Source organism: Stegostoma tigrinum, chromosome 12 (assembly GCF_030684315.1).
Source record: "Stegostoma tigrinum isolate sSteTig4 chromosome 12, sSteTig4.hap1, whole genome shotgun sequence".
NCBI lineage: Eukaryota > Metazoa > Chordata > Chondrichthyes > Orectolobiformes > Stegostomatidae > Stegostoma > Stegostoma tigrinum.
Genome location: NC_081365.1, coordinates 61,908,554 through 61,921,517, shown reverse-complemented (window position 1 = coordinate 61,921,517; position 12,964 = coordinate 61,908,554). Strand labels below are relative to the sequence as shown.

General features: G+C 43.0%; 1 protein-coding gene across 4 annotated transcripts in view; it reads right to left on the bottom strand.

The window, feature by feature from the left end:
• Window positions 1-12,964, bottom strand: part of ccdc191 (coiled-coil domain containing 191) — a 49,624-nt gene that overhangs the window by 21,982 nt on the left and 14,678 nt on the right. For all 4 annotated transcript variants that reach the window (XM_048540265.2, XM_048540266.2, XM_048540267.2 and 1 more), the window contains 2 exons: window positions 7,001-7,191; window positions 813-1,053 (listed from right to left, as the gene is read on the bottom strand). In XM_048540265.2, the coding sequence (XP_048396222.2) occupies window positions 813-1,053; window positions 7,001-7,191 (432 nt within the window). The remainder of the gene's footprint in view (window positions 1-812; window positions 1,054-7,000; window positions 7,192-12,964) is intronic.

Here is a 12,964-nt window from a genome sequence, read left to right as displayed (position 1 = left end):
AACTGCAAAATACATGGGGCCTAAAGTTCCAGATCGGTAAAATTGCAGTTCGAAAGGATTAGTCTTTATAAATATAGACCAGCCATGAAACGCCTCCCTCGTGACAAACAATAACTGTTTGATATTTACATTAACCCCATATAATAATATTCTGTCAGGGCAGAAGTAAAGAGAAGAAAGGGGGGAACACATACATTTGTACCATGGCCTTGGCCATCATTTGTCCTTTGTGGTAATATTGGGGAATACAAGAGTCTATTCAGAACTGATATCGAAGATCTCCAATAATTATTGGCAAAAATTAAAATCATCTTATCACACATGAAGGCCTCTTTATTCAAGCTTGTGGAGCTTGGCTCAAATATACTTTCAAAATAAATGCCAAACAGTATCACTGAGCAGACTTCTAACCATTTAAATTAATAACACAGTTAATTAATTGAGTTAAGATCTGAGCGATTTACTTGATCATTTCAGAGGGCAGTTAAGAATGAACCACATTGCTGTTGTTCTTGAGTCACATTTAGGCCAGACAAGAATGGCAGGCTTCCTTCACTGAGAGGACAAAAATGAACCAAATGGGTTTTTACAACAAAAATAATAATTTCCTGGTCATCATTACTGATGCTGGCTTTCAGTTTCAGATTTGTTAATTGTGTTTAAATTCCACCAGCTGCCATAAGATTTGAACTCACATCTCCAGTGCATTAACCTGGACTGGCAATGATAGTATCACTGTAACATCATCTCCCCTAACTGTGATAATCTCTTGTAGTTGAAATAGACATAAAAGCTGTAATCTCCCCATTTACCTCTTCTTCAGCACATTCAATCTGCTGTGTTTCACACGTACTTTTTGAAACTCTGCTGAAATTTGCTGACAATTTCCCAGAACATGCTGAATCTAACAGTGCAGCCATCTTTTGCTTTGTCTCCTCTTTCCTCGCCTCCAGTTCTCTCTTTCCTTTCTCAGTTTTACACCATATTTGCCAATTTGTGAAGCAGTAACGGAGTCGGTGTTTCCGGTTGCAGTCTGTTGCAAGTTGGTTTTTCCTATGAACAACAGACAGCATTTATTTTAATTGTTTCAATTTAATAAGTATCAGCTCTGGCTTCAATGAAATATATCTTTAAAATAATGGAGCCAAATATTTTAAACAGTTGGAGAATAACATACAGTATTGTCAAATACTTTTCAAGGGTGGTGCTGGAGGGGGTGTGGGTGAGAGCTGAAAGCAGAAAAAGATATTGGAATTTAATCCAAACTGCTTTGGTGAAAAGAGATAATGGGAACTGCAGATGCTGGAGATTCCAAGATAATAAAATGTGAGGCTGGATGAACACAGCAGGCCAAGCAGCATCTCAGGAGCACAAAAGCTGACGTTTCGGGCCTAGACCCTTCATCAGAGAGGGGGATGGGGGGAGGGAACTGGAATAAATAGGGAGAGAGGGGGAGGCGGACCGAAGATGGAGAGTAAAGAAGATAGGTGGAGAGGGTGTAGGTGGGGAGGTAGGGAGGGGATAGGTCAGTCCAGGGAAGACGGACAGGTCAAGGAGGTGGGATGAGGTTAGTAGGTAGCTGGGGGTGCGGCTTGGGGTGGGAGGAAGGGATGGGTGAGAGGAAGAACCGGTTAGGGAGGCAGAGACAGGTTGGACTGGTTTTGGGATGCAGTGGGTGGGGGGGAAGAGCTGGGCTGGTTGTGTGGTGCAGTGGGGGGAGGGGATGAACTGGGCTGGTTTAGGGATGCAGTGGGGGAAGGGGAGATTTTGAAACTGGTGAAGTCCACATTGATACCATATGGCTGCAGGGTTCCCAGGCGGAATATGAGTTGCTGTTCCTGCAACCTTCGGGTGGCATCATTGTGGCAGTGCAGGAGGCCCATGATGGACATGTCATCAAGAGAATGGGAGGGGGAGTGGAAATGGTTTGCGACTGGGAGGTGCAGTTGTTTGTTGCGAACTGAGCGGAGGTGTTCTGCAAAGCGGTCCCCAAGCCTCCGCTTGGTTTCCCCAATGTAGAGAAAGCCGCACCGGGTACAGTGGATGCAGTATACCACATTGGCAGATGTGCAGGTGAACCTCTGCTTAATGTGGAATGTCATCTTGGGGCCTGGGATGGGGGTGAGGGAGGAGGTGTGGGGACAAGTGTAGCATTTCCTGCGGTTGCAGGGGAAGGTGCCGGGTGTGGTGGGGTTGGAGGGCAGTGTGGAGCGAACAAGGGAGTCACGGAGAGAGTGGTCTCTCCGGAAAGCAGACAGGGGTGGGGATGGAAAAATGTCTTGGGTGGTGGGGTCGGATTGTAAATGGCGGAAGTGTCGGAGGATAATGCGTTGTATCCGGAGGTTGGTAGGGTGGTGTGTGAGAACGAGGGGGATCCTCTTGGGGTGGTTGTGGCGGGGGCGGGGTGTGAGGGATGTGTCGCGGGAAATGCGGGAGACGCGGTCAAGGGCATTCTCAATCACCGTGGGGGGAAAGTTGCGGTCTCAATCACCGTGGGGGGAAAGTTGCGGTCTCAATCACTGTGGGGGGAAAGTTGCGGTCTCAATCACCGTGGGGGGAAAGTTGCGGTCTCAATCACCGTGGGGGGAAAGTTGCGGTCTCAATCACCGTGAAAGTTCCTTTGGTCCAGGAACTCCCCACCTATGTCCGTGACACCACCCACGCCCTCCACCTCCTCCAGGACTTCCAATTCCCTGGCCCCCAACACCTCATATTCACCATGGACGTCCAGTCCCTGTACACCTGCATTCCGCATGGAGATGGCCTCAAGGCCCTCCGCTTCTTCCTGTCCCGCAGGCCCGACCAGGCCCCCTCCACCGACACCCTCATCCGCCTAGCGGAACTCGTCCTCACACTCAACAACTTCTCTTTTGACTCCTCCCACTTCCTACAGACTAAGGGGGTGGCCATGGGCACCCGCATGGGCCCCAGCTATGCCTGCCTCTTTGTAGGTTACGTGGAACAGTCCATCTTCCGCACCTACACAGGCCCCAAACCCCACCTCTTCCTCCGGTACATTGATGACTGTATCGGCGCCGCCTCTTGCTCCCCAGAGGAGCTCGAACAGTTCATCCACTTCACCAACACCTTCCACCCCAACCTTCAGTTCACCTGGGCCATCTCCAGCACATCCCTCACCTTCCTGGACCTCTCAGTCTCCATCTCAGGCAACCAGCTTGTAACTGATGTCCATTTCAAGCCCACCGACTCCCACAGCTACCTAGAATACACCTCCTCCCACCCACCCTCCTGCAAAAATTCCATCCCCTATTCCCAATTCCTCCGCCTCCGCCGCATCTGCTCCCACGATAAGACATTCCACTCCCGCACATCCCAGATGTCCAAGTTCTTTAAGGACCGCAACTTCCCCCCCACGGTGATTGAGAACGCCCTTGACCGCGTCTCCCGCATTTCCCGCGACACATCCCTCACACCCCGCCCCCGCCACAACCGCCCCAAGAGGATCCCCCTCGTTCTCACACACCACCCTACCAACCTCCGGATACAACGCATTATCCTCCGACACTTCCGCCATTTACAATCCGACCCCACCACCCAAGACATTTTTCCATCCCCACCCCTGTCTGCTTTCCGGAGAGACCACTCTCTCCGTGACTCCCTTGTTCGCTCCACACTGCCCTCCAACCCCACCACACCCGGCACCTTCCCCTGCAACCGCAGGAAATGCTACACTTGTCCCCACACCTCCTCCCTCACCCCCATCCCAGGCCCCAAGATGACATTCCACATTAAGCAGAGGTTCACCTGCACATCTGCCAATGTGGTATACTGCATCCACTGTACCCGGTGCGGCTTTCTCTACATTGGGGAAACCAAGCGGAGGCTTGGGGACCGCTTTGCAGAACACCTCCGCTCAGTTCGCAACAAACAACTGCACCTCCCAGTCGCAAACCATTTCCACTCCCCCTCCCATTCTCTTGATGACATGTCCATCATGGGCCTCCTGCACTGCCACAATGATGCCACCCGAAGGTTGCAGGAACAGCAACTCATATTCCGCCTGGGAACCCTGCAGCCATATGGTATCAATGTGGACTTCACCAGTTTCAAAATCTCCCCTTCCCCCACTGCATCCCTCAACCAGCCCAGTTCATCCCCTCCCCCCACTGCACCACACAACCAGCCCAGCTCTTCCCCCCCACCCACTGCATCCCAAAACCAGTCCAACCTGTCTCTGCCTCCCTAACCGGTTCTTCCTCTCACCCATCCCTTCCTCCCACCCCAAGCCGCACCCCCAGCTACCTACTAACCTCATCCCACCTCCTTGACCTGTCCGTCTTCCCTGGACTGACCTATCCCCTCCCTACCTCCCCACCTACACCCTCTCCACCTATCTTCTTTACTCTCCATCTTCGGTCCGCCTCCCCCTCTCTCCCTATTTATTCCAGTTCCCTCCCCCCATCCCCCTCTCTGATGAAGGGTCTAGGCCCGAAACGTCAGCTTTTCTGCTCCTGAGATGCTGCTTGGCCTGCTGTGTTCATCCAGCCTCACATTTTATTATATTGCTTTGGTGAAAACATTACTAACTCAAATCACACAGTTCATCACCTGAAATAATTTCCATGACTAACCACAAAATCTTTACTCTAATGTTGCATTACTCAAAGCACCCTCTGAATACAAGGTAACTTCAATAATAATGCCACTAGGGAAATTGTATTCAAATCTGTTACGTCCCCATTGTGCTTTACTGAAATTCACCTGGAAACAAGAAGAATGCAGTACGTAGCATTTAATTTTAATCTAAAATTTATTCAATTAGTAGCAGTAAGCATAAAGTACTGACCATGAAACATTATCAAAATCCTAGTAACAACATTGCAACAAAATACATTTTGTAATTTCTTGACTTCTGGGACATTACCACGAACAAGAAAATGACATTTTTTCCTCCCTTGTAAATAATAATACAGTTCATTCAATCATAAGGGGCATCATTCCTGATTTGCAAAGAGTTATAATTTATTTCAATAATTTCATGCATGCGCAACATTTGTACTGAGAATGTTACAAGTGATGGTAGAAGTGAATTACGATTGTTAAAGATTCATGAGAAGGTCAGTTCAAAAGCTACTTCAATACATCTCATTCTGGAATATCCGTAATTTCCATTTCACTCTGCTAGTTACATGCTGTAGGTCAAGGGTACATACTGCTATGCAATTTCTGAATTTAACATCCTGTTCAAGCGCAGATACCTTGGAGACATGAGCTCTGGCAGGTCTCTCCCACTCTGAATGATCTTCATCATGCATACCATGCTTGGCCACCTCCCTACAATGTGAAAACTCATCTTGTAATGGTTAACTGATATTGAACTATGAATATCTCACCTATAAAACCATTCAACTCCTCTCACCTCAATATCTTATTTAACACACCCTGTTCCCCATGTTGAACCCAGGATGATCTAGAATAACAGAATCCCTAGTCACCCCAATACAATGCCCAACTATAAAACTAGCACTCATGTCCAGTGACCACTTAACTAACAGAATGCAAGATGAGACTAAAGTAGGTAGTCACCACCAGAGTGAAAAAAACTCAGACCTTCTTGTGTATAACAATGCCTTAATGTGTACAATTACCTATAAACAAAACAATGTATTTATGAATAGCATTTGACAATTCCTTTGTTTCAACTGATTTTGATATTAAAATCATAAAACTTTCAAGCAGATAAGATTTTTGCTTAGAGATAATAGGAACAGCAGATGCTGGAGAATCCAAGATAACAAAGTATGGAGCTGGATGAACACAGCAGGCTAAGTCCTGCTCCTAAGATGCTGCTTGGCCTGCTGCGTTCAGCCAACTCCACAAGACTTTTGCTTCAGCTAGTTATTCACTTTGCTTTCAAAAGTTATTTGCATGCTGATTTCACCACATTTCTTTTTTCATCATTGCTCTTATCCATCCTCTCTACGGAACTGCGATCCTATGCATGTGCAAGTGCTCTACAATCATATATATCATGAGATAGTCGCACAAATGTTGCAATTAAAAGATAAAAGTAATTTTTATAAAGAAGGATGCATTTATATACCATTGTGATGTTGTCTACAGTATCTGATTCTCAATACAGTTTCCACTATCCTACTGCAAGGGATTGATAGCTAGCGTCAGAAACACACTAGTTCAAATTGACAGACATTATTAGCTGCCACTTGTCTCAAGGAATTAGAGCTGAATGCCATACAATTCATACTAGGTTGCACTGGTTTTCTCAGTGCCATTCACAGATATTCGCCAGACTAGCACAAAAGGTTTCAGAATTTTGAGCATAGATAATATTCATCGTAGTTAGCTTCCATGGCCCACAAAACTGACCATGCCCTCAGATCAATTTAATTGCATGGCCAGTTTTCACCAATAATGCTTATTTTTGTGTATTTCAAGGAAGCTTTTAATATTAAGTTAGTTTGTTTGGATTCTAGGGCACTAATATGCACATTTTAAAAAGTTTGGAATATAAATTGTTTTAGTTTACTAAGAACTGCTCAACACAATATAAATAGCAAATAGTTGTGTGCAGGCTTGTTTTGCAACAAATTTTATTCAAACTTCACCAAATTACCACTATTAAAGGAATATTTTTATGGTTTTTTTTTTAAAAGTTACATTCTGAAGCAGAAATCAGGTTTATGGCAAATTTTACATATGATGATATGCAATTACGTTTGAGCAGAAACTTACGGAAAACATCTTCAAAATTAGTGCAATTTGCAGCAAATTTATCAATTGAGCTTAAAGTGGGAACTCTGTTCCAATGTGCTTAGCTCTTGAAGAAGTAATAACTTGCTTTCCTGTTACATACCAGTAATAACACTCCTGTTAATTGAGTTTAAACTATTTTTGCAAGACAGTGCACAGGTCAACTTGAGATTTTTTCATTTCTCATATTCCTTCTGAGTAATCAGAAAGGAACCTTTAAGACTCCAGCTATCGTTCGTTCTTAGCATGGATTCCAAATAAATCCTACCTTTTTTCCTCTCGCAGCTCCATTTCAGTACGCTGCACCTCTTGCTCCAGTTTCTTTCCCCACACAAATGTTCTCCAGGCCTGGAAAGTTCGGAGCTGACTCTTCCAATCAAACAAGGCCCCGGCTTTACCCATTTTAATCCTTCGTTCGAGCACCAATTTGTACCAAACTGAAAAATGCTTCTGCAAACACTAGATTTAAATGAGGAGGAAATATGAGTTCACTGATACTATTTTTAAACCTAAATGAAGTATTGTGTTTTTTTCAGATCAATAGGTAAGATCAAAGATTGATTCCACATACATGTGAAGTGTTGAAGCTGTAGCATTTGAGGGCTGGTAGACATCTGTGTGGTCCACGTGAAGCACATCTATAGTAAATGTCATGAGCTTGAAGAATTCAAGCTCAAAATTGATGATCTACAGTGTGGGCTTCAGACACTGAGATCCATCAGTAAAAGGGGAAGTTACCAGTCATTTTGCTACAATAGGCAGACATAGTCCTTAGGTTAGATACACCAGATTTGGTATATTGTCAGGGACAGTACAGCGTGACCACAAGCGTGATAAGTGATCCAGAAGGTAGCAATGAAGGAGCCTGCCTTGTGCTTGTCCAACAAATTTAATGTTCTTGCAGCTTGTATGAATGAAAACTCGGACTTGAGAGCACGAACAAACTGATCACAGCACTATGGTGCAAGTGAACATTCAAGGGAGTCAAAAGGAACATCGGAGGAGGAGGGGACAATATATATAGAGAGACAGTTATCTTATCTGCAGACAAGAACGCAAGTCCTGAAGGTTGTGTGCCCATCTGTTCAGAGTTGAGGAAATCTCTGAAGGACTCGAGAGAAACTTGGAGTGAGAGGTGAAGAATCCGGTTGTCATGGTCCATGTGGATAAGTGACATAGGCAGAATTGGAAAAAAAAGGTTCTGCATATTAGTGCCCTAGAATCCAAACAAACTAACTTAATATTAAAAGCTTTCTGTATAAGTAGCAAGGAGATAAATTATAAAGTAGAACCAGAAAAATAATATCCTCTAGATTACAAACTGAACCATAAGCAAGTTGGGGTAGAGTAAATAAGATCACATTGTTCAAAGATAGCTGTGACAGAAATGGATTTTGGTACTGCTACCTGTACTGGTGAAAGATGGAACCATTGAGAAGGTCTACACCTGAAGTGCTCTAGGTTGAGTCCTGGCAGATCACTGAAACCTGGGCTGTACATAGTGTTTTGAACTATAAACGGAATGTGGGTAAGGGAGGAGAGAGTGGGAGTACATGTGAGGGGAAGATTGGAAAGTCAATGAGAAAAGACAAGGCTGTAAAGAAGGGTAGCAATGTGGGCAACGACAACCAGAAAATGACAAAAAGAAACAGAACATGTATAGATCAGAGTGTCCCTCTGGGTAAAAAGAAAATCCTTAAATCCCCTTCAGACTGCACCCTCCACTCCATAAATGTATGCCCCCAAGTTCATGACCCTTATACCAAGAAGAAGCTACCCTAACTATGTTCTTCAATTTTTTAGACCGCAAATCAGGTCTCCCACAACCTTCTCTGCTCTGAGGAAACAGCCCAAACCTATTCAGTCTCTCTTCAAGCCGAAATGCTCCAGCAAGGGCAACAGCCTGACAAATCTCCTCTGCACTCTCTCCAGTGCTGTCTCACCCTATGTGGCAACTGGATCTGCAAATATTACTTCAGATGTGGCCCAGCTAACATCTTTTATACATCATAACCTCCCTGCTCCTGTATTCAGTGCCTTGATTAATGAAGGCAAGTAGCCTACATGGCTTCCTAACCACTCTATTAGTCTGCCTGCTGCCTTCAGGGAACAATGGACACACACAGGAAAGTCCCTCTGAACCTCAATACTTCACTCTGTCATAATTCATCTCAAATTCCCCTGCTATATTAATTCTTCTAAAATCAATCACCTCACATTTTTCAGGATCAAACTCCTTAGCCACTGTGCCCATTCAACCAGTCCATCTAAATCATCCTGTAGACTAAGATTTCCTCTTTGTTATTTACAACATTACCAATTTTTGTTTCAGATGTGAACTTACTTAACTTAACTTAATTGAAACATATAAAATAATCAGAGGGTGGATAGGGAGAGCCTTTTTCCTAGGATGGTGACGGCGAGCACGAGGGGGCAAAGCTTTAAATTGAGGGGTGAAAGATATAGGACAGATGTCAGAGGTAGTTTCTTTACTCAGAGAGTAGTAAGGGAATGGAATGCTTTGCCTGCTACAATAGTAGATTCGCCAACTTTAAGTACATTTAAGTCATCATTGGACAAGCATATGGACATACATGGAATAGTGTAGGTTAGAAGGACTTCAGATCGGTATGTCAGGTCGGCACATCTTCAAGGGCCGAAAGGCCTGTACTGTGCTGTAATGTTCTATTTTCTATGTTCTATCTTTAATATTTGAAGATGCTTTGCCTGCAACGGTAGTAGATTCGCCAACTTTAGGTATATTTAAGTCGTCATTGGATAAGCATATGTACGTACATGGAATAGTGTAGGTTAGATGGGCTTGAGATCAATGTGACAGGTCGGCACAACATCGAGGGCCGAAGGGCCTGTACTGTGCTGTAATGTTCTATGTTCTATGTACTTATCGAACTTCTTACATTTGTGGGAGGCCAGAAGATTGAGAAATTTTCAGAAACCATGAAAGGATGACTAAAAATGGAGAGATAACTTCAAATACAAGAGAACATAAGTGAGAAATAAAAGAGACATTAAGAATTTCTGCAAGTGTATAAAAAGAAAAAGAATAGCTAAAATAAGCATTGGAGAATTGGGGACTTAATAATGGGGAACAAGTAAATCTCAGACGTTGAACAAGTATTTCAGATTTGTCTTCACAGTAGATATTACAAAAGCATTCTAAGTGAATCAGAAATTCAAGAAATAGAAAGGAGGAAGGAAATCAAACACTCAATGCGATTTAAGTAAAGTACAAGGGAAATTAAAGAGATTGGAGGCTGAACAGTCCCCTGGACCTGATGGCCTGCATTCCTAAAATTAATGGCTGCAAAGATGCCTAGTGGTAATTTTCCAAAATTCCCTAGATTCTGGAAAGATTCCAGAAAAATAGAAAACTGCAAATCTATTCAAGAAAGGGCTGATAAAGAAAACAGGAAATGATAGCCAAATTGGTGAACATCTGTGATCAGGAATATCCATTATTAACTAAGTAAGTAGCAGGTCATTTAGAAAATCATAATACAATCAGGAAGAGTCAGCATGGTTTTAATAACAGACAATCCCTAGTGTAGAAACAGACCATTCTGTGCATCAAGTCCACTACAACCCTCTGAACAGCATTCCACCCAGACCCAGACCCCTACCCTATCCCTGTAATCCTGGATTTAGCCCAACTAACTGATCGAGTCTGGTCACTACAGGCAGTTTAGCACAGCCTAACCTGCACATCTTTGGACTGTGGCAGGAAACCAAAACACCTGGAGGAAACCCACGCATACACAGGGATAATGTGCAAACTATACACAGCCAGCCGTCCGAGGCTGGAATTCAACCTGCGTCCCTGGCACTGTGAGGCAGCATTGTTAACCAATGAGCCACCATGTTTTGTCAAAGGGAAATCATGTTTGATAGATAAATGGGATGTAGTGTCTTTGGACTTCCAAAAGGTATTTGATACAAGTGCTACATAAATTTATAAATTACACATGTATGGCAAGAAATTAAGAAGTCAAAAAAATGTTGGCCTTTAATGCAATAGATTTGAGTTTAAAAAAGGGAAGTTTTGCTACAACAGCATAAAGCATTAGTGAGACCACACACAGAGTAGAGGGCATTTGTTTTGGTCACTTTATTGTAGGAGGAACATACTCGTATTGGAAGTAGTTCAGAGATGTTTCAGTAAGAGGATTCCAAGGATTAGGTATTTGTCTTTTCACCACAGGCTGGGCCGATATCCGTGGAGCTTAGAAGAATAAGAGGTGGAATGAGAGGAAGTACATATGATCTTGAGGGAGCTTAGAAGGGTAAATGCTGAAAGATTGTTTCCCGTCATGGGGGAAATCAAGAATTGGCAAACAGAGTTTAAAAATAAGTGATCTCCAAATTTCACGGGGAAATGAGGAAATATTTCTTCTGAGGTTTGTTAGTCGTACTGTCATACAGCATGGAAACAGTCCAAACAATCCAATCTGATCATAATCCCAAACTAAATTAGTCCCACCTGCCTGCTCCTAGCCCATATCCATCCAAACCTATCCTATTCATGTACTTATCTAAATGTCTTTTAAATGTTGTAATTGTACCAGCAACCACCACTTCCTCAGGAAGTTCATTCCACACAAACTCCACACACCCTCTCTCTCCTCTCACCTTAAAAATGTGCCCCAAGTCTTGAAATGCCCCATCCTAGGGAAAAGACGACTACTATTAACTGTATATCCCTCATGATTTTATAAACCTGGATAAAGTCAAATCTCAACCACCTCTGTTCCAGTGAAAAGTTCCAGCTTATCCAGCCTTTCTTTATAACTCATACCTTCCATACTTGGCAACATCCTTGTAAATCTTTTCTGCAGTCAAATTTTCCCTCTGATTCTCAGTTTCACAACAATGCCAACTTCCAACAACAATGTTGATGAAAAAGCACACAGATAAACCCACAAAAAAAATCCTGCCTGCAATCTGTTCCCATAGCATTGTGACATCCCTGTGATACCCAGTTAGAGGTATCAACTTACTATTTTTTAATTTCCAAATATTGCTTTTGTTCTGGGAAACCACATGAATAAATTAAATTCCCAATGGAGTCAACTATAGCCAATCCCTCTCTATCAAGAATCAGAAAGAGGCCAATCATTTCATGCTCTCCCACTGTCAACTTCAACTCTTAAAATATAGCTATTATTTCATGTTAGTTTACTAGCAGATTTGGCTCTGATGTTACTGAATTAACTTACAGATGGTCTGTCTTTGCCTTTGGGATTTTCTTCCACAGAGACCAGTGGTGGTGAGACCATTAAATAAATTCAAGACTGAATTGGACTGATGTTTGATCAAAAGGTGAGTCAAGGGTTATGGGGGCAGGCAGGAAAGTGTAGTTAAGGCCACAACCAAGTCAGTCATGATCTTACAAAGTGGAACAGATTTGAAAGCCAAATGGCCTAGTCCTAATTCTATTTCTTATGCATCCCTAAAGCTCAACTGGCTAGCACACTTCATGGGCTGCAAATGAGCCATAAAATATGACAAGATTTACTCCTTTGCTATTCCAAGTTGGTTCATCTTAGCCGAATGGCAGTATGGGGTCTATAAGTGGCAATATTATTTAGGATCATACATGAAGAATACATCTAGTCAGGAGAACAGAGTTGATAACGATGCTTTAATGTCTTATTATCAATTTTTCTATCCAGGTCATTCGTTTGGACTTGCCAAACAGGATGAATTACTCGTACTGAGCATGAATCCACGGAATTTCATTCATAAATTTTTTTAAATAAGCCACTCTAAATAGCAAAAGCTAATAGCAACTGATCCCTAAAGGGGCCTTCGGACAAACGTGACCTCACAGACCCAAGTGCAGTAACAGTTCTCTTGCTGCTATAGGCAATATTTACTCATGAAACAGGCCAGGAATAAATCTGTAAAATACTCGGAGAACTACATTACTATCCTTCAGCTGTGAGGATAGGAAAACAAGATAGCAGAGTTAATGAATGGCCCGTACCTGAATCCCGGTATTCAGATATATCAGCAAGAAGCTATCGTGTAAAGATTGTTGAATTCTCACTAAACTAAGTTTAATAATTATGAGAGGTTCTTTAACTTCTACCCGCTCAGAAGTAGCCTTCAGTACGAAAGATAGGCTGGTCTTAACTTTAATGAAGAGCTGTTATAGAAGAATATACAGTACAGGCACTGTGTGAATACATACCCTTACTTATCTAAAAATATT